We start from the raw sequence: 22,198 nt of genomic DNA, 5'->3' as shown, positions 1-22,198 counted from the left end.
CCATAATTTCTTCCTGCTGTTCCTTTGTCTGTGTTTCTCTGCCTGAAATTCCCTTACCTGTCCAGGCATTAAAATATCCCCCAGAGTCCCCTCAGAAGCCACCTCCTCCACAGAGATTTCTCTGATCCTCTTGATTGGAAAGTACTGACACCCCCCTGCAGCTGTACATTCAGACCATCTGGCAAGCTTTGAAAACCTAAGCAGTGCTTGGGCCTCACCCTGGACTGATTGAATCAGAAGCTGTGAAGATGGGTCTGGGGAATCAGACAGCTTCTGAGCACCTACGGTGGTTCTGATGAGCAGCCAGGCAGGGGGCCCTGCACTGACAATGTGTCCCTCGCTAGGTTTGTGCGTAGAGGCAGCATCCGTGTCTGATGACCTCCTCACTTGGGGACGTTTTTCTTGTGCTGGACGGGTTCTGTCCAAGGCCACTGCTCTCAGGTTTCTCCTGTCACCAGTCTGGTTTTGAATGTCACAAGTAAGAAGGAGTTCACCTGGGAGCATTATTCTGGTTAGTGTCTTTCTTGGTCATTTGTTACTCTCGATAGCAACTCCTTAGAGGGGGTGGGATCCCAATGTGTGCCATCTTTTCAAGGTCTCCAAAGTATGTTTTAGAAGACTTTTGCAGTATCATCTTCTGTCTCTGAAATCCTGTTCCCAACCTGCAGAACTTCTGAGTTTGAAGGAATAACACATAAAAAGTGCTTTGAGGGTTCCCTGGGTGGCTCAGAGGTTTGGCACCTGCCTTTGGCCCAGGGCACCATCCTGGAGTCCCGGGATCGAGTCCCACGTCGGGCTCCCGGCATGGAGCCTGCTTCTCCCTCTGCCTGTATCTCTGCCTCTCTCTCTCTCCCTATGTCTATCATAAATAAATAAATCTTTTTTTTAAAAATAAGTGCTTTGAACCCGGTAGGGGAACAGCCAGGTTTCTCAATCTCATTGGCTTCTTGAGGTTCTTGAGTCTTCTTGGTCACAGGTTGGCTTTTTGGCTTGGTCACAGCGTCTGGCTGTGGGGGGAAGGGAAGAGCTGTGGGTGGACGATCCCCGCTTGAAGGCACGGAAAAAGAAATGAAAATAAAGCAGAGCCTTCCCTGCTCAGAGTGAACGTTGGAGGCAGTCGTGCATTGAACTCCACGCTCAAAAACTGTTACCTAGACGTCCTTCTTCTCATAACGTCTTTGGCACCCACTGGTCCCCTACACCTTGCCAGTTTTGGAGGTTCTGTGTTGCTCCATCAAGGTTTGGGAGTGACTTGACCAGGAAGAGAACATCCTGAGAAGTGGCCTGATTGGGAAGCATCTGAGTGCTGAGAAGGAGGGTGGGCGGCTGTGTCCGTGTGGCCACAAGCTCAGTGAGGTTGGCCAGCTGCACAGAAGGATGGATCGCTGTGGTTTTTGATAAGGGCCCTGTTGACATTTGGGGAGGGACAGTTCATTATGTGACTGTCCTGAGAGTTACAGGATGTTTAGCTTCCCTCTTTCTGCCCAGTAGATAAAAGGTAATCGTGTAGAATATCATGAAAAGCAAAAGCGCACATAGATATTTCCAATTGTCCCCAGGCGGACACAACTGCCCTGGTGAGAGCCATCTGGGCTAACACTAAAAAAATTGCTCCTTGACAGCTTTAGAGTGTGAATAAATTACCAAAGGAGACAAAGGAAGGTTTGGGAATATCCTTCTAGGTCTTTCACTAATGAATCGGGTTTGATTGTGCTTGAAGACAAGGCGTAGAATAGAAGGTCCATTTCTATTCTAGATTATTCCCTTTTGTTGAAGACCCAACTGGTAGAGCCTCATTTGAGGCCCAGCTACGTAACCAAAACACTTGAAGCATTTCAGCTTTGGGCAAATCATCTAAAACTGGGTGCCTGCCCGTCTCCCTGAGAGAGGTCAGCTCTCAGGTTCTGCTCCTGAGATCTTTCCTCCAGATCCTTTTCCCTCTAGCATGTCCTTCTGGAGGCTGCACACTTAGCTTGCTGACAGGCATCTTTGAAGGAGAGAGGCCACTAGAATACAGAATAAGCAGGGAGGGGGAGGGCACCTTAGGTTCCTGAAAACCGAATGAACAGAATTACCGAGAATTTTCCACAGTACAGAACAGGTTTCTGCTTATTAACCAAAACAGCAGGGGAAGAAGCATTTGACAGAGTAACGGTGGCAGGACTATGGTGACTTAAAAGTCCGGAGGATCTGATGTGCCCCACAGAAAGTTCAGCTTTGAGAAGCCTCCTCCTCACCCCCCCACCCCAGCTTCTGGGGCCGCCGCCTTCTGCAGGCCAGGGGTGGATAGGCACCCCTGCTACCCGCCAGGCCCCCCTTGTCTTCACCTCTGGTCCTTCTGTGAGTCACCAGTCTGGGTCTGTTTTCCCATCTGTAAATGGACAAATTCTTCCTTCCGTTTGATTCAGGATAATAAATGCTCTGGGTGGTTTGGGGTTTTGTTTGTTTTTGGTGGCAACAGGGTGGGGGGTGAGGTTTGGTACCGGGTTTTGGATCACATTTTAGAAAATTGTTCTCACTGCTCAAACGAGAGAGAAAGGGATCGCCCACAGTCCTGTTGCCTTGGTTTTCCTGTCCAGTTCTCTTGGGTTTGCAGATGTCCCTGTTACGCACGGTTGTGGTCATTTTCAGCGATGACAAAAATCATTTCTGAACAAAGAAATTGCTTGTCATTCTCCCCACAACTTGGGTGTCTTCCGTCTGTTCCCTTGGGGGAGAGGAGTATTGCCTGTCCTGGGTGCTCTGGGGGACCCTTTCCGGGCAGATGCCTTCCCCTGCCCTCCAGCCTTTGTTATGGAGGAAACGTGATCATCCTGGGAAGCCACCTCCCAGCCAGGGGTTAGTGAGAGGTTTTCCATTCACATCTCTGGGCCCCTCAGCTGGATGCCAGTGAAAGAGAAAGTAAATGAAGACCATTGAAATCAAAAGGTCATGGAATAATCGAGTTTGGTCTTTCGTTTCTAGCCTCAGTACCATCCCAATATCCACCCCAGCCAGCCCCGGTGGCACCCTCACTCTCCAAATGTAAGGTAAGTGCTTGAGCTCACAGAGCTGTACTTTCTCGAAAGTTCTCCCTTCATCTGCAAAAACTCGAATTGGAGCTAGCTACAAATCGAAAGTCTGCATCAGAAGCAGCTGTTAAGAGTTGCCGTGTCATGGCAAGAGATTAATGATTTGCCAGGCAAAGGAAGCCAGTGATGAGTCTGGATTTGCCAGAGTTCTGCTTTTTGAAATAAAAATGAATTGGGTTTTGTTTTGTTTTTGTTTTTTTGTTTTTTGTTTTTTTTTTTTTTTTTTTTAAGTCATTCTAACCTCAGATATTTTTGGTTTGGTTTTGTGTTAGAAATGTTACTTAAAATTTCTAAGTAACATTTTCCTGTCCCAAGAATCCAGTTACTAAAAATGTGCCTCAAGCTTGGGGATTTTTGTTATGGGTTTTTTTGAAAGGACTTTTTTCAGGGGTGGGGTGGGAGGGTTTGCTTTTTTGTGACAGTGGATCTTTTTTCTAAACCCGGGGGTCAGTAACCTTTCTCTGTCATGGGCCAGATCACTGGTATTTTCAGCTTTGTGGTCTCTGTCACAACTACCCAACTCTGCTGTTGTAGCTTGGAAGCAGCCAGAGACAACCCAGAAGCGAACAGGCCTGGCTGCGTCCCAATAAAACTTACGAAAACCAGGGTTGGGGAGGGGGTGAGTGGGCTCCAGCCTGGGGCTGTGTTTCCTCACCTCTGCCCTAACCCACCACGATCCTTTCCAAGTAAACTGGCACCTGCCTTGCTGGGTTTTTCATTAGGCTTGAGGGTGTTTTAATGCCAGCTTTGTAAAGGCAAACGTTCCTTTTCAGATTTGAATTTTAGATCAGTCTTAATTGGTGTTTATGTGTGAAGCTCTTTCTGTTGGTGAATTCACTTTGCATAAAGTTATTTCTTGGTGAGGTTGCTAGCCTTGCTGCTTGAGAAAGTACCGAACAGAATGATGAAAATAAATCCATGTGGAGCAAAAGGCAGATGAGAGCCATTCATTCTTGATAGTTCTTGCCACTTTTGTTGGGGGACCTTGGAGGGCAACAGTGCAATTTTATCAATAACACTTGATATTCGGGTCACTTTTTAAAGCTCGTCAGCCCAGCGGAGTCATAACTCTAAATGTTTCCGAATTGCAAAGATGGTTTATTTTTTGGACATAAGAAAACAGAAGAGATGTCTAGAAATGCTATTTTTATTAACCTTATTTTTACAAAATTTTATGCTTTTTAGTGCCTAGCTTGTCACATTAGTTTCCTTCTGAGGCAGGCCCTCGCCCAGCAGCTTGCAAAGGGAATTCTGTGGGAGGCCACAACACGGCTCCCCTCCTGGCAGGCGTTAGCCTCATTGGGGAGCTTGCTGATACAGACCCCCTGCCCCACCCACCCCAACCCTGCTGGATCAGTGTCTGGGGATAGGGCCCCGCGTTCTGTGCTTTATCAGGCTCTCCAGAGGTAGAGAAGCACTGCCTGAGAACCTACCCCAGGAAAAGAGAGCTCCATGGTCCAACACTCTTGGCAAACGCTGCCTGAGACCTTGACAGTGCCCATTAGCTTGGTCGCGGCCCTGAGAGGCACCTGCTAAAGGACCCCTATTCACCCGACTTTCCCCAGACTCACTTGATCACCAGGGTGCCCTTAGAGAACTGACAGTTGTATGGCTGCAGAGCCAGCTTCCCTCGACTTGGATGTTGAGAGCTAACCTGCATCTGGATTTTAAAAATACCTTTAGAAAATCCATTCGTTTTTGTTTGTAAGCCATCCTCATTCACGTGGCTCGTGGTTTCTCCTGCCCACCTTCCCCCCCTCCATCCCCCATGCTTGTGTTGTTTCACTCACATCTCTGAATTTTCTCCCATCCCTCCCGCTAACCATCCACTCTGCCAACAAAACAGGCCATGCTTTCAGGATGACAGGCCGCACTGGGAAACGTCAGCCAGTGGAGGTGACAGCCATTTCGATTATGTCCACGACCAGAACCAGAAGAACTTAGGAGGAATGCAAAGTATGGTGTATCGAGATAAACTCATGACCGCACTTTGAGAGACTGAAGCACCTTACCTCCATTCACCATCGTAGTATCATTACATCCCATGAGAAGTGTCTTGGCATCACAGAGATGTGTTTGCAAAGTGTCTTTAAGGAATAGTTCTGAAAGATGTTCCTGGCGTCCGTGTAAATATTAGCAAACAACCGCAATCACTAGTCATGATTTCCTGTTGACCGCAGTCTCAATAAAATGAAGGTAGTTAAAGGCTCAGGAATCATTTTAACATTCTGATTTTGAAAATTGGAGTAAAAGTCTGTGTTTATCGTATGGCTGTACGTGATATTTCTTTGTTATTTAATGAACGGGACTAACTAAAACCAGAAAAACGTAGGAAGATAGGTCTGCGTTGAGGACAAGACAATCCTGGGGTGAGGAAGAGGCTTCCGGGGCCCAGCCCCTGCCACTGCGAGATTGTGGACAAGCCTTTCTCCTCTGTTGGCCTCCTTTTCCCCCCATCCGAAAAGACTGGGTTGGACTGAGTGATCGCCAAACTCCTTCCAGCTCTACAAATCTGTGATCTGTGAAAAGTTAATATTTTAAGTCTGAGGATCTAACATTCAAGCAAAATCTCTCCTAGGAAAACTGCAAAATTCCCTCCTCTCACAGAGAGTTGCCCCTTTCAGAAACTGAATAAAGTATGTAACTGCTTAGGTGTGACATACATACAGGGAGGCTTTGAGTTTCCTGTCTTAAAGCAGTTTAGCCACTTTGAATCTTAGCAGTTTTACTAATCACAAATGCATAGCGTCCATTTTAATAGAATTTGCTGCTCAAGTACAAGAATAATTTTTTTAAATTATTGATTGGTGCTGCTAACTTGCATGATTTCAGAAGACATAATTATGAATACACACTGTCAGGATTTATAGAATTTGAGGCTTGGTTTTCACCCTGGACTTCATTCTTTTAAAAAGCAACATGCAATCCAAGATCCATTTGTGGCTCACATTAAAGTGTCTAGGATTTTAATGAAGTTGTGCCAAAGCATCCTATAGAATAGGATGGGATGGGTGTTGCGCAGTCATTTTGTAGTTCCAGCTAGCAATGTGTTGTCTCTTAGGGTAGAACTTGTACCGAAATATTTATTTCCCCCCACCTCAAGCCACAAATCAAACATTTTTTTTCCTCTTGATCGACTTGAGATATCTTTCATTAGTCTTTTTTGCGAAAACAATTCGTAAACGCCATTTTAACACGTGTAATTGTAAGTAGGCCCATTTTAAGCCTTTTTTTTAAAAAAATGTGTTGACATCTCTTGAGATATTTTATTGCTAAAATCTGGTCTATTTTTGGTTGCCACAAGAATCTGTCCAGAAGGAGGGACTCAGCTACACGCCCCGCACAGTGGAGTCAATCACCTACCAAACCCTCCCTGAGATATCTGTTTACAGGTGTATTCCGTTTTAGCAGCTGTTTTGATCCTCAGTGTCTGTGCTGCCTACAAATAAATGTGTTCAGAATCTTTTAATCTTATTGATACATTTTTACAAATGTGTTTCCAAGGAATAAAGATTATTCTGGCTTTTTTTGGACTCCATCTTCATTTTACATTGCGCAGAAGTATCATTGGTGGACGACATAGATAATGGGACAGGGAGCTTTTGGAAGTCTGAGGGTGAGCATTCAGTTAGGTGACCTAGAGCAAGTTCATCTGAGAATAAGGCTACTCTTGGGAAGAGTGGCTCAATAACGAGTGGATTCAGTTGTCTGCAACCAAGAAGTCTAACCAGGATGCATATTTATGACCTCCTGATTGTTAAATGACGTGTACACTTTTCATCCCTCAACTTCATGGACCTCTGTCTGCTGCATCTGATGGTGGTGGTCGCTCACTCACAGCTTCTTGAAATTTGTTCCCTTGGTTTCTGTGATATCTGGTTCTCTAGCTCTTTGACTTTTTCTGGTCTTTGTAATAGCTTTTCCTTCTGTCTTCCTCTTAAATATTGGTGTTTTCCAGGGGTCCTTCCTCTGTCTACTGCCTTTCTCACTATCATAGTCAATGCTGGGTCTTCTCATGCTGGCACCATTTTAGGGCTGTTGACCGTGAAGTCATTATCACTAACCTAGACTATTCCTATCAGTTTTTAGACTGACATTTCAACCTGTATATCCCATGTCATATTCTAGCTCATGTCAGAAATCAAATTCTTTATCTTTTACTGGAGAAAAAAGAAGAGACTTCCGCCTGATTCTCTCTCCTCCACCTGCAAGAAGGATATATACACACACCGTCCATAGCTCTTCTGAAACCTGTTGCCACCCATATCCAGGCAGTCCCCAGGCAGGCCTGCTCAGCTTGTCAACCCCAACCTTACAGCAACATCCTCCCTCTGCCTCAGAGGTGCTCTTTCAGTTCTCCTTGACTCCAGGCTCCTGGTGAGCTCATTGTCCTCCCAGTCATTCTGATGCTCGACATCTAGCAGGGTTCTCCAGCACCCACAGGGTGAGGTCCAAGGCCTTCTCTATGGAATTCCTTTGCTGTCTGCTTCCGTTCTATTGCTGTAGCCTATATCGCCCCATTTCTTACCCTCCCATTTAAATTTCTACACCACCAAGCTGCTTGTCGTTCCTGGCATGCACCATATCCTGCTGTTGCTCCCATCTGTGCTTTGCAAATACTATTCCTTCTGCCGAGAACATTCTCACTCCTATCCTCTTCTGCCCAACTCCTGCTCACCCCTTATGCCTCCGCTCAGATGTGTTCTTTTCTCCAGGACTCCGACTACCCCCACCTCTGCAAACTAGGTTAGTTTCTATGTTCTGCTCTGTGCCTTCCCCTAAGCCCTGCTATATCAACGTTGCATTCACTACTTTACATTAAAACTTCTTCTTTTGTTCATCTCATCCTGGAGCCTGCACACTCCTTAGGCAGGAGCTTTGTATTGTATTTGCTTTTGTTCCCCATGCCCAACAGAGAGCATGTGCTCAATGAAAGTCTGTTCAGCAAATGATTTATTCCACAGTCATTCTAACAGAGATGTCTAACCAGATAACAGGCAGCACGTGGTCTCTGAGCTGGTCCGAAGGTATCTGAACAGCCGTACCTAGTCCAGGGCGTCACGTTTTGAGTAGGACATTGGCCATCAGCTGTGTTCTGGCTTCAGCTTCATCATCTGAATATTCCCCAGTGTGTCTGCGGTGTTCCCATTCGAAGCATCGATCTAATGATGAGCCTTGTTACTACAGGGCAGATGATACTGGAGATGATACTAGAAACCCTGGTAGGTCGACATGGATCCGTGCTAACGTGCAGGGACTGTTAGCCAGATGTGTGTTTCCAGCACTACATGTGGCACTTCACTTGATCTCGGCCACTCTGTGTTGGAGGGGCTGTCCTCTTTTCTCACATTTGGAAGCTCAGGCTTTGGGTTTAACCAAGTAGCTTACGTGTTATCACATGTGCAGTTCTGACTCCCAGCCCGTGTTCCCAGCCGTGTGCTCTAATGCTTCTCACTGATGACCATCTCGCCATTGGGACCCTGTCGATCTATAGATCTCCATGAGACTATTACTAGATGAACTTAAAGAGTTCACTACCCCAAAATCCGGTTACCAACTGGAAAGCCACTCACCACCACCAGCATCCATATGCCTGTACATCAGTGGTCTTGTCACCTTGTCCATCATCATCACCAGTGAGCTAATAACCCTGTTCCTCCCCTCCCCACACCCTTCCCAGGGGCCTAATTACCCCTACTCACCCCCTCCTGCTGCAGTCTAGAACCTGCATTCATTCAGCAAACTCCTTTTAAAAGGAGCAGAGATTGAGCATTATTTTCTTAGTGAACCACTCATTTGTGGTCATCCACTGCTTCCTTTCCCAGAGCTCACAAACTAGTCGTTTCTTCAGAAGTAATTACCTGCCTGCACAACCAAACTCGGGACTCCGTAATTAACAGATTTAGCTTTTGCATTTTTGAAACTTGGGTACTTACCTGTCTTGTATCCTCTCTTATTTTTCTGAGATTCCCTCAGAATTCCTAACAGTGAATTGACAGTGTTGTCAGATTGATGTAATTCATATGGACTGAAAGATTTGAAATCATGCCAGGCAATTATCTTGGCCTTCAAAAACCTCTTGCCTATTTCATTTCTTGGTTTGCCATTTCCACTGAAAATGGTTCTTAACTGTGAAGATGAAGGAACAAGGACAGTGAGGGAGTGCTGGTTTTTTTTTTTTTTTTTTTTTCTTGCCTGTTAATATGGCATCATCCTTCCAGGTCAGTGACTCCAGCCTCCTGGGTCCTGGTCTGAACACAACTAATAATAGATCCTTTTTGTTGCCCTTGACTTTCCAGCTTTTAACTAGTCCTTTAAGATCCGAGCTCATCAAAGAACTCCCTGAGCAGCTATATTGATCCTTTGGATCAATATTCCCCAAACTTGGCTCTAAGTCAATTCCCTGACTGAATCTTCCAAAAGGACCAGGTAAATACCCTAAGTAGGCTTAAGGATGATTTGCCTCTGCCATTTCTCTGTAGGAGGCAACCGACAAATGCTGAGGCAAGGCATAATGGGGCAAAGAGAGGGAAAATGTGAGCGGCTGTTAAGGAAAGAATCCCTTTGCACAAGAAAAGTAGCACATTTTTAAGAAGCCCTATGGGTATCTAAAAGGTGAAACTAATGGGAAATTGACATTCAGCTGAGCCTCAGCAAAAGAAATCTTAAATAATTCTGCAAATTGGATAACTTCCTCAAAATTAGGGAGCCAAAGAATTGCTTGGACAGCTTATTAAAAATGGAAATTGCTAGGCTCTATTTTAAGTGGTTGGTGGTGAGATCGAAGGAAGCTTCATTTGAAGTCTCCAGGCGAGCCCACAATGGCCAGGTGTAGGACCTCCCTTTGGAAAGGCACAGCTTCCTACCTGGTTGGCCCTTCTACTGTGGTTCAATTTTAACTCTTCATTTAGAGCCCAACTCTTTTTTTTTTTTTTTTTTAAGTAGGCATGATACCAAAAAGTAAATGGATACATCATAATAAGTACCTAGATACATCTACTCAGCATAGCTTTGCACTTGTGTAGGTTCATAGTGAAGCAGAAGAATACAAAAATTCTAAGGTATCTTTATATGGCTTTAATTTCAACATGAGCACCCTCCCCTAAGTCTGTCAGACGGAGTCTGTCATGGTTTTGCTTTCCTCACGCCAGAAGCAAGGGACTAGAGAATTGCATCCACTGGAGAAGATGACATGGACATAACAGTGTAAGGACCCATGCTAACATTAGAACTCATCGTGGGGAAGACGCAGAAGTTTGCAGAAGCAAAATGGCAGGATGTTGCTCATTGATGAGAGACCGACTACGGGTCCACTGTGGAGTGGTGATTTTGTTGAGGGCAAGAGCCCTACAGTTCTCATGAGGTGAAATGTGAATGCTCTAGAACTTGCATGGTTTGAAACCCAACTGTGCCATTCACCAGCCATGTGTCCTTTGTCCAGTTTCTTCTCTATGCCTTATTTTCTTCATCCCCAAATGGAATTAAAGGACATTATGTATGCAAGGTGCTTAGCACAATGTTTGAGGCTAGCTGGTCGCGGTTTTTGGTAGTATTTGAGAGGTAAGGCCTTAGCATGAGAGACAGGTCAAAGAAATTCAGAGTCTTGTTCGAGGAATGGGCTATGTTAAAGGTTGCTGGCTTGAGATGTATGGTCTAAGTTTAGCAATGGAAAGGGGTGTTTGGCCCCAAGAGAAAGATCAGATGGAAGAGGGTTAGCGCAATATGTAAAGACTCATCTCTGAAACTCTTAACGAGTGAAGAGCAGAAACACAGCGGGGATCTTTTGAGATGAGATGAAAAGAAATAAAGATGATATTTCTGTCTGAGAGTCCTCGAGAATAACCGTCCAGGCGGAACGTGGACAATGCTTTCCCATCTGTAGACGGCCGACCTGGTGGAAGGAGGAACTGGTGAAACCACTGAGGATTCATTCTGCGGGTACAATGGGACCCACGAGTTAGGAGAATGGAAACCGCATCTGCTCAGCTCCCAATTTGTCTAGCTCAGGATTTCATCTTACACAAACCAGAGGAGGCTTTTTAACAATTAGGAGATTAAATAGAAAGTCAGCAATAAAGGGAACTGCTGCGCTTTTTGACTTATTTTAGTAGGTAATACCAATGGTCAGAATTCAAACAAAAATATCTAAGTTACTTTTCCTTTCCACCTTTGTATTTATTTTTATTTATTTTTATTCATGAGAGACACAGAGAGAGAGAGAGAGGCAGAGACACAGGCAGAGGGAGAAGCAGGCCCCATGCAGGGAGCCTGATGTGGGACTCAATCCTGGGACTCCAGGATAACACCATGGGTCAAAGTCAGATGCTCAACCACTGAGCCACCCAGGCGTCCCTCCTTTCCACCTTCTTTTTTTTTTTTTTTTTAAAGATTTTATTTATTTATTCATGAGAATACACAGAGAGGAGAGAGAGAGAGAGGCAGAGACACAGGCAGAGGGAGAAGCAGGCTCCATGCAGGGAGCCCGACGTGGGACTCGATCCCAGGTCTCCAGATCACGCCCCGAGCTGCAGGCGACGCTAAACTGCTGAGCCACCGGGGCTGCCCCTCCTTTCCACCTTCTTATTCCCTAGATGCTTAGTTCTCCCCAGAGGCAAACGTTAGCATCTCATTGTGTCAATCTAGGGCTAGTCCACCTATAGACAAGCACTGTACGTATTTAACCAATCAATACTGATGACCATTTAGGCTGCCCCGAATCTCTAAAATTACAGTTTTTTTCTGCTACCCTCATACATTCCGTTGATGTACTTGAGTAAATCTATCTGTAGATAAACTCCCTGGGGGTAGGGGCACTGGCTGAAAAGGTACGTTCATATTTCATTTGGACTTTGCCTAACAGTTTCCCTCCCAAGTTATCCTACCCAATTACACTCTCTCCCAAGCCCCCCACCCGACCAGCGATTTGACAGGGCCTCTCATCCCACAGGGAGCAAGCTCACAGCCTTAACTAATTATTTTAAACCTTTGTTAGTCCGATGAGTAAAAATTAGAATTTCCATTTTAATTGTATTTCTCAATAAGCAAGTTTGCGTACCCTTTCATCTTTTTTGAACACCATTTGTTCTTTGTTTTCTCCGAACCGTCTGGAACCTCTGCTCTTGTGCCGTGCTCTTTAATAAAGACCAGACTGATGAAGTAAAATTAATCATGTCAGCATAGTCTTTTTAATAGTGGAGAAAGGGAAGGATGGGAAGAGTTGATATTTACCAGACGGGGTTGTTTTTTTTTTTTTTTTTTTTTTTTTTATTTATTTATGATAGGCACACAGTGAGAGAGAGAGAGGCAGAGACACAGGCAGAGGGAGAAGCAGGCTCCATACACCGGGAGCCTGACGTGGGATTTGATCCTGGGTCTCCAGGATCGCGCCCTGGGCCAAAGGCAGGCGCTAAACCGCTGCGCCACACAGGGATCCCGCCAGACGGGTTTTGAAAGCAGACTTCCAGAAGCTCAGGTAACAGTCAGCATGATACGATGCCCTGGAGATCAGAAAAAAAGAATATGGACAGCATACAAATAGCCAGAACGTGATTTCTCACATCCATATTTCCTTTCTTTTTTTGGGAGTTTGTTGAGAACTTTCCACTGCAACTTCGTAAATACCCACTCAGACCTTGTGAATGTCCCTGGTGCATTGGCCAGGGAAGGAAGGATTTACCCTTAATCACAATTAAAGTTCTAATTTATCAGGTCTAAAATCCCACTGTATTCCAAGACTTGCCAGCGGTTATGTTGGAGGAAAGGCTGCAGAATTTAAAACAAAACTGCTGTCGTCCAGGCAATTCACTTAATAGGGTTAGAATAATTAGAGGAACATCCCCGTAGGCTCGTGTTGTAAGAAAGCCACAGAACCTGCCTAATCATCCCCTACTGAATTGTGAATGGCTTAAACATCCACTTTCTGCAGCTGAAACCTCAAAAGCAAGAGGTGTTGCTATGCTAACAGCTCCACCAGCTTCGTTCCGAGGCTGAATAATGGATGCTGTATCTATATTCAAGGCAATTAAACGAGCCCTTAAAATTAGGTCCAGTGTATAGCTTCAGAGGCCAACTAAGGATGTTTATGATAGAAGCTTCTGGAAAACCTACAAGAATTGCGGGACAGAGAAAGGATCATTTGAGGAGATTTTCAAACACAAAAACCAAAATAGATTAGTCCTCATCTGTATCACCTCAAGAACACATACCCAGTGTTCAGCTCCAGCTCCTGCTCACACTGGTATCTTGTGCAATTAGAATGTCTAAAACCTGCCCTTAACAGAGCATGCATTTTATTCATCTAACTCGAACTTCATCCTGGAATGAATAATAGTTTAATTTCATTCATTCTGGTGAGTTGGATGATGTCTGCAGAGTGGAAAAATAACACTCTCAGCTCATGCCCAAGTCTGCTATGGCTCTTTTGAAGTGCAAAGACTGGCTCCTTAGACATTATTCTGCACAACTAGTAGCTGCACGTTTGTGGCAATGATTATTTTGTCTTGCTGCTCCTTGAGGCTTCCCATATGATACTGTTTGGAGATGCATTTACGGCAGTAGCTAGGGGCCAGTCGGTTAATGCCATTATCCACCTGAAAAAAAAAAATCTTCATTTAAATCAAAAAGTGGGCACTGGAATGCAGAAATGAGAGACAAAAAAAATCTGTAAGAAACCAAGAAGGGAAAGCACTGTTAGGTTTATTACAAGTGAATGCTGTAAAAGAAAACAACTATATTTGTGTCAGTATTTTTTTTAAGGCAGGAAAGAGATTGAATAAACTCTTAGTCATGAGCCTCTGTGCAGAAACGAACTCATGAAATATTTATTCTTTGGGCTCAGATCCTGAAACTGATCCGGAATTGCTAAAATCCTAGATTTCACCACGAAGTTTCTGGAGCCCTTCCTCACAGCTTCTCCGTGCCTCAATCAGAGAGACATTATAAACTTAGTAAGAAAAACATTAGGCTAAAATGGATTTTCTAGCAGAAGATCATCAAGGACTGCTTACCCATTTTTACAGCCGTTCCCTGAGACCACGTGATGCCAGTTTCGCCAAAGGAAAATTCTAGATTCAAAGACGGGGGCACGTATCCTGCTCTATCTCACCACGAAAGCTGAAGAGGCTCTCGTCGCTCCTTAAGATGTGGCATATTGTACAGTTTTACAGAGGCTGTCTAATGTTAGGAACAACCGGGGAGCTCCTGACCAAAGTGAAGCTTTTATGAATAGACACTTGATAAATTACCTAAGGAGAATAATTCAAATTTAATGCACTACAACATTTGTTCAACAAATATTTACTGTGCGTTCCACGCCGTGCCAAGTACAATAATAGGCACTAGGAATTGATGCTGAAGGAGATGCTGCCTTTGGCTGTAGGCAGTTAATAAACTCATCAGAAGGACAGCTACCAGTCTTATGGATTCAGACATTACCTGTGCTAACACTAGAATTAGTTCCAGGTTGATTGCTTGGAAGATGTCTTGAAAGAAATACAAATTGAGAAAATTTCCATCTGCCAATGAGTCTATATAAAGGAATCTAAACCACGAAAAAAAATATAATTTTTGACCTTTTCAGATAAGGGGAAAATGAGATCGGTTGATCTCTGCTCTCTCTCTCTCTCTTTTAAAATAAAACCACTACATTATTGTAAGAAATCATCCTTGATTAACAGACTTAACATTCATAACGTGTCACATTTCTAAGATGTTTGATAACAGTTTTCTTCTCGAACCCATTATGAAAAAGGTACAGTTTTTCAAATATGCTCTACTTACAGCCAAATGGTATGCTTACCCTGAATTTAATAAGAACTTGTAGCAATATGTTAGTCTAATGACCCACTCTGTTCAGTCTCTACTAAATTAAAATGGAAGTAAGTGACAGGTATCCTGGAAACCATGATGAGCAAATGCACCTTCTCTCATCTCTCGGTCAGACAAGGCACAAATCAAGTTATTTCATTGAGCTGTAGTTCCTGGCATATAAATACTTAATAAATGTTTGTCCAAAAATGCAGTGTCTGGGGCCCAGATCGGTGAAATGAGCTACCTGAGGTCACGTGGCTAAGCGGTAGCAAAACCAAAACTAAATGCCCTCCAGGTTTCAAATCCCAGTTCTGCCATTTACTAGCTGTGTGACTTTGAGAAAGTTAATTAATGTCTCTGCTACCATTTCCTTACCTGTAAAATAAGGATAATAATAATTATCCCTTCTTCAGATGGCTGTTAGAGGATTAAATAAGTGAATAGATGGCACAGTGCTGGGCAACCAAAAATGTTAGCATTTGAGTTTTTTCCTCGGTGAGTATTTAGAGAGCATGATTAATGCACCAGTGTTCCGCCAGGAAGTATGATTCTGGCGGACACCATCTGCTGTAAAAACATGGTAATTGAGGAGATTCTGCTAAGAGCCCCAACTGGAGAGCCACAGTTCAGGCTAATGGACAGCATGTGGACTAGTGGAACCTTTTTCTTGTCCTAAGCACACATAGAAAATGACATATTTGTATAGCACATTGGGGTAAGCAGACAAGGCTGCTTGAGCTGCAACCCATCCAGAGTCCATCAGATGGGAAGCTCTGCTGAGATATCTGTCGATACCTCCCTGATGCTTTAGCTCCAATTAGGAATGTGGAATTGTCCCTAGTTAGGCTAAAAGTGAAACAGGGGTCAGTTTGCCCAACCAGGTTCCTCTAGAAGGTGTTCAGAGCATCGACGTGCTGTGTAGGCTCCAGAGAAGCTGTTCCTGCCCCCCGGGAACCCTGCTGTGGAGCTAAGGCCAGTGCCATGAGCAGTAAAAGAGTACCTCTGAGTCCACAATAAGTGCAGTGAGCAATCTAGACGTGATGCCGGAGGACACTGGATAGAGGATATTCACTGTGTTTTCCTAGGAGAGCCTTTAAGCTGGCACAAAACCTATGGGGGATTTTTTTGGCCATCCAGACATTGGCATTTCATTAAAAGCAAAACATCTGTTGATTTCTTGGCCTACCTGCCTGATTGCTTCATTGTTTGGAAGGTAGAAGAAACACTGCCAGTCTAACCGTTATTAATTCTGGTCAGCAAGGGAGACTAGCTTGAAAATGTGTAAGTGGCAAGATCCTGGGGGAAAAAAATGACTCATGTCTTGAAATCGTTCATACAAAGTGAGTGGAACTCAGGGTTTAATCCTTCATGTCACAGAGAAAATAGGTCTGAAAGGGAATATTTTTCATGTGGACTATGAATATATCCTAGATCATCTGAAAGAGAAAGGCATTTAGGGATCCACAGCTTAAAACACTATTTTATATAGATGGAAGGTGGAACATATTTAAAAAAAAAAGGGGGGGGGGTATAGACCATTTTGTTTTTTATATATAGACCGTTTTTTAAAAGGACTTTAAAGTTTTGTAGATGTATGGTTTAGTTGGAGCAAAAAGATGAATAATCTAATGACAGCCATTCTACTTTTTCATAAGATTTTATTTTGGAGTGATCTGTGATAGCCATTCCTGAGAATAGTATAGGAGATTAACGAATAGAATGAGCACTACTCAACTTCTGTTTTACTTTTCTCCTTTCCGATAAGGCAACCACGCAAAATACTAACTGCCAAGGGTGAAAAAGAACAAAGAGAAGGAAACTGAAGTCCAAGATGAGAGAATAGTCGGGAACTACTTTGCTGTTTTGTAATTAGTTTAAGCCTGCGGGCTTAGAAAAATGGCCATGAGGAATAATGAGAGAATTTGCATATGTCATTGCTAAGTCAGCATCACTATGCTTTGAAAAACTATGGAATCTCAGGGAAATGCCAGAACAGACAGGGAAATGTCATACAGTTTCTTGAAAAATGAATTTTAAAAACTGGACTGATAATCTTGATGGTGATATTGAAAATCTTTTTTAAGCACTTACTTAAGGAAATAGTGTTCACTGAGTATAGCATGGATTTGCTCGAATAAATGGTGCTAACGTTTCCAGGTTCTTAGTAGGCTAAGAGCAAAAGGACTGTCTCTAATCTGATGAGGTAGAATTTGTCAGAAACAAAACTTTAATGTTGAAACATTAGATAATTTACAAACCACAAAAATAAGGACTATTAATATTCAACATCATTCTGGAGGCCTTACCAATGCAATAAGCCAAGAAAACAAAATAAGCAATAAATGCCAGAAAAGAAGAAGTAAAATGTATGTGATTATCTAAAATACAAACGAAATACAGTTAATAAAAGAGTTTAGCAAAGTGGCCAGAAGCAGAAATATCCTACTCAATAATTTTGTGTATCTAGTGGTATGGAATTAGAGAAAAGATAGTAATACGTGAAATCTTATTTTCAATTGTGACAAAACTGAAGTATACCTAGGAATTAAATTAATATATGTTGCTTACCTTTATGGAAAAGTCAAAAATTCTAACTGAAGGACATTTAAAAAGATCCGAGTAAATGGTGAAAAATACTCTATTCCTTATGAATACCCTTTCTCAAATCCAAATCAGAATTCCAATGGGATTTTTTGGTGGTAGCTTGAGTTGTAAAATAATCTGAAAGAATAAGCGCATAATAATAGTCAAAAAAAATGATATGGGTAGGGGAACAGGATTTGTCCTATCCGATATTTTAAAATATATATTAAAACAGAAGTAATTAAGACAATTTAGCGCTGGTCAAGTTATAGATAAATAGATCAATACAAATAGGAAAGATTTAGAAACAGCCATAAATACATGTCCAGTATTTTCACCATAAGCATCTCTACCACAAGCATTTTCGCTGCAAACATTTTCTCTGCATAACTACTTGGCTGTAAGGTAATTTTGCCCTAAAAGATAAAAATCATGAAAAATAAAAGAAGGACATTCCTTTATTTTTTTTTTAAAGATTTTATTTATTTATTCACGAGAGACAGAGAGGCAGAGAGAGAAGCAGGCTCCATGCAGGGAGCCCAACGCGGGATTCAATCCCAGGTCTCAAGGATCATGCCGTGGGCCAAAGGCAGGTGCCAAACCGCTGAGCCACCCGGGCTGCCCCAAGGACATTCCTTTAAAAGGACATAATAAGGGCAGCCCGGGTGGCTCAGTGATTTAGCGCTGCCTTCAGCCCAGGGCCTGATCCTGGAGACCCAGGATTGAGTCCCACATCAGGCTCCCTGCATGGAGCCTGCTTCTCCCTCTACCTGTGTCTCTCATGAATAAATAAAATCTTAAAAAAAAAATAAAAGGACATAATGAAACATGTGAAATTGATAAAATTTCAAAGACTTCAATGCAAAATATAAAATATTTGAACACATCAAAAACATATAGCATAGAGTCGTGGCAACCCTGCACAAATAACCGCTTTATTTGGTAGGTTGTACCTAAGTGCTTGTCTTCAAAGTCTTCTGTTCATAGTATTATATGTATTTTGGATGGGGGGGGCTTAATGATCCATCTCCTCGTTTGGCATTGCCCTAAGATTGGCATTGCCCCATCTTAGTTTTGTCACTAAGATTTCTTCTTTCATTAACAGAGGCATCAGTTTCCAAGTGCTAGGATACATATTTACAGCTGGGCTGTGTATTGTTTCCTGAAAGCCTTCCACACTGTTGTTTGTTCTTAGCATATTGTCCCGTGACTGCTGCTAGATGTTCCAAAGTTCTATGGGAGAAGAACTGCTAATGCTATAACGCGTTCGCACTGAGCTTTGTTACCATTGCAACTGACGTGTCGTTTTCTATCACAGTATACAGTGTGCAGTCTGGCTTTACACTCTTATTTCACACTTCCAGTAAAGTTTTTATCACCGTATTTTCTATCAAGCTGACATCCGTAGTTATCGTCCACTAAATTAAGACCACCCCATCTACTCATTGCCCTATGGACCATTATGAGGGCTGGCTAAGATTTACAGGCTATAAAAATGGGAACTTTGCCAATGGAGCAATGAAACCAGACTGTCAGCCAGTTATTGTATATTTTACGGCAGAATTCTCTTACAGCCGATGAGATATGCAGTGGAAATGGGGTGGAAGTGTTTGTGGCAGAGGTGTGTATGGCAAAGGTTATTTACGGAAAAACTACCCAGAACAAAGTAAGGATATTGTGTGTCAGTCATGGGCAATCAGGAAAACTGAAACCACAGGAGGCATTTCTTACAGAGGGAGCTTCATACAGGGAATTGGTTACACAAGGGATGAAGAACTAGGAAGCTAAATTGGCCAGTGAGGCAACACTAGAACTAGAGCAAGAGGGACAAGGGGACAGAGAGGGAGGTAGCAGTGCTCCAGCCATAGGGAACTCACAGCAACTGCTAGAAACATCACCTGAGGCAGAAAGAGGGAAGCAATACCTTGGCTTACCCCTTTTTCCCACCTTCCAGTCTGCCAGTGCCTCCCACTGGCCAAGCCTACATAAAAGCCAGAGGGCAGGGAGCCTGAGAAATGTATTTCCTTGGAAACACAGCAGGTGAGGGCAGAGCAGAGCAGGGATCTGAGCACACAGGGAAAGTGAGAGGCACCTGCAGAAGATGGCATTTTAAGTTAGTGGGACAAAGATGAATTATTCTTTTGCTGATGTTGGGACAACTGGGTCATTTCAGGGGAAAAAAAATGAGAACTTTCCCTTAAAACATGCACAGGACTCTTCTTCCCTGTTGGCTCTTCCCTGGGCTACATTAGGTGCCCCTCCTCACTTAACCCTCATCAAAGCACCTGTCACACTGCCTTGGACTTGTTACCCAGCAGTGAGCTCCTTGAGGGCAAGGACAGCCTTTCGCTTGTCTCTTCACTCTTGTGCCCAACGCAGTGCCAGGCACAAGAGTTAGCCCTTAAATATTTATTGGATGCATTGATATTTAATTTTATTTTCAACCTAACCAGTATTAGTTGAACACCTGCTGTGTGCTTAGCACAGCAGAGGATATGAAAACATGTGACATAACAGTCTCTGTTCCTACTGTGTCGTTGGGAAGGCAAGATGTGTACACAAGGATGTCTCAGGCAGTGAAGTTCTGAGGAGGTCTCAGGATTTTCCCGATGAGTGCATTCGCTGCCTTAAATAGAAGCCAAGACAGATGGGAAGACGTAGCAGATGGGCAGCAAGCAGAGAGGCAGTAGTCCTGGATTGTGTCCCAGGCTCAGCCAGTTGCCCACGGTATGACCCGGTCACCTCATTCCCCCAGCAGGCCCCATTTCCTCATCTGCAAAATAAAAGGGTTGGACTGGGGCAGTGCTTCTCAGCCCTGGCTGCTCCCTCGATGATGATTGTGTAACTGGTCCGGGGTAGGGGCTAGACATTGATATTTTTCAAAATCTTCTCTGGCGACTTTTAAAAATCAATTTTATAAAGATAGAAGCTAGTATCATACAATTCGCCAATTTAAATTGTACAGTTCAGTGGTTTTCAGCATTTCCACGAAGTTGTACAACCATCACTAAAATCTAATTCTAGAACTTTTCCACCTCTCCTAAAGAGACCCTGTATCATTAGCAGTCACTTCCTGTCCCTCCCCTCCATCCTCCCCAGGCCTAGGTAACCACTAATCTACTTTCTATCTCTATGGTTTTGCCTATTCTGAACATTTCTTACAAATGGAATCCTCAGCATGATGTTTTTCAAGGTCCCTTTACATCATAGCATGGATCAGTGTTTCATTCCATTTTACGACTGAATAATATTTCATCATATGGCTGTGCCGCATGTTATCTGTTCAGCGGTTGATGGACATTTGGGTTGTTTCTACCTTTTGGCCACTATGATTAATGCTGCTATGAATATTCATGGACAGGCTTTTGCATGGACATGTTTTCATTGCTCTTGAGTATATACCTAGGAGTAGAATTGTTGGGTCATGTGGTAACTCTCTGTTTAACCATTTTGAGGAACTTTCAGGTGTTTTCCCAAAGCAGCTGTACTGAATGTACTGAATGTACTTTTGCATTCCCACCAGCAGTGTGTGGGAGTTCCCCTGGTGATTTTAATATTCACATAAAACTGACAGAGGGTCTCCATTTTTATAATTCTGTGATTTCTTATCCAGGATTTGATCCCCAGAATTTGGCTGAGCTATTGAGTATATGGTACAATTGGCTTCAAGAGCACCCTCTTCATCCCTGGCCTTATTTTTGAGAGAAAGCCCTGTGAGTTCTGTGTTCCAGCTCCGGACCCTGCCCTGGTCACAGTTCTGGCAGTGGATTCTGGAGGATTATTCTGGAAAATTATACCATTATTATACTAATTGTAATATTTAGTAAATAATGGGACAGTAATATTATTAATATTATTATAGTAATACTATAATACCATAACAATGAATATGTTACTGATATTATAATAATATTATTAATATTTTAAATAATTATCCCATTACTCAGTATGCAACGCATTTTGATTGAGCATGCTGGGGTCCCAGGGTCTCTCTCCCGGTCCTGGGCACACAGGTAGCCCTCTTCTTCCGCCCCAGATTTCTTCTTAACTGCCAGCCCATGGAAGCAGAGGTGGAAGCCTACATACCCCTCTTCCATCACCCTCTGAGGAATCAGGACTTGTGACCTTCTTTCCAGAATGCCAGAAGCCTCATGAACCTCAGTCTCTGTTGACAACGAGCATGGAGCTGGTCTCATTTCTTGAACTTTAACCAGTGGTTCGCCCCAAGGCTCTGGGGCTGCTGAGTGCTGCTGGACCCTCTGGGTGGGCTTGACCTTCTCTGGGGTCCCTGCAAATAGGGCAGATACAATTCTCATGGATGCCATTTACATCATAGACGATGTGAACTGCACCTCTTTAGAGTCCATGAGGCCATGAGCAGTGGTTTCTTTAACAGACCCACAACTCCATAAAAATCCATGAACTAAGATCTCCGGGATGGTGGTCCTTCACGTGAATGAGCTGAGGGAGCTCCCAGGTCATCCCCCTCCTGCTTAGAAACCTTTGCTCGCCTAGACACCCTTACCCTGACAAGATTCAAGCAGCTTCTCTGACCCCTTATTTCTCTTCCCATTTGTCTTGCTCCGTCTTCCCCATAAGTAGCTGTGAAAGGAAAATCACACATGCATATTTCATTTGACTTGTTATTAAATGCAATTTATCACTCCCTGCATATATATTTATTTCCCTGTTTAACTTTTCACTCTGGGTTTCCTTGAAATAAAAAATCACACACT

General features: G+C 43.4%; 1 protein-coding gene across 10 annotated transcripts in view; it reads left to right on the top strand.

The window, feature by feature from the left end:
- The window catches only part of EPB41L4B (erythrocyte membrane protein band 4.1 like 4B), a 129,414-nt gene that overhangs the window by 67,876 nt on the left and 39,340 nt on the right, over nt 1–22,198 (top strand). For 9 of the 10 annotated variants that reach the window (XM_072842264.1, XM_072842269.1, XM_072842262.1 and 6 more), the window contains exon 15: nt 2,965–3,029. In XM_072842264.1, the coding sequence (XP_072698365.1) occupies nt 2,965–3,029 (65 nt within the window). Of the gene's footprint in view, nt 1–2,964; nt 3,030–4,917; nt 6,599–22,198 lie in introns of those variants that run through there. The other variant, XM_072842270.1, reaches the window with a different exon arrangement.

This window comes from Canis lupus, chromosome 10 (genome assembly GCF_048164855.1).
Source record: "Canis lupus baileyi chromosome 10, mCanLup2.hap1, whole genome shotgun sequence".
NCBI classification, from domain to species: domain Eukaryota; kingdom Metazoa; phylum Chordata; class Mammalia; order Carnivora; family Canidae; genus Canis; species Canis lupus.
The sequence above is the reverse complement of the archived record's forward strand: the minus strand, read 5'-3'. Positions and strand labels throughout refer to the sequence as shown.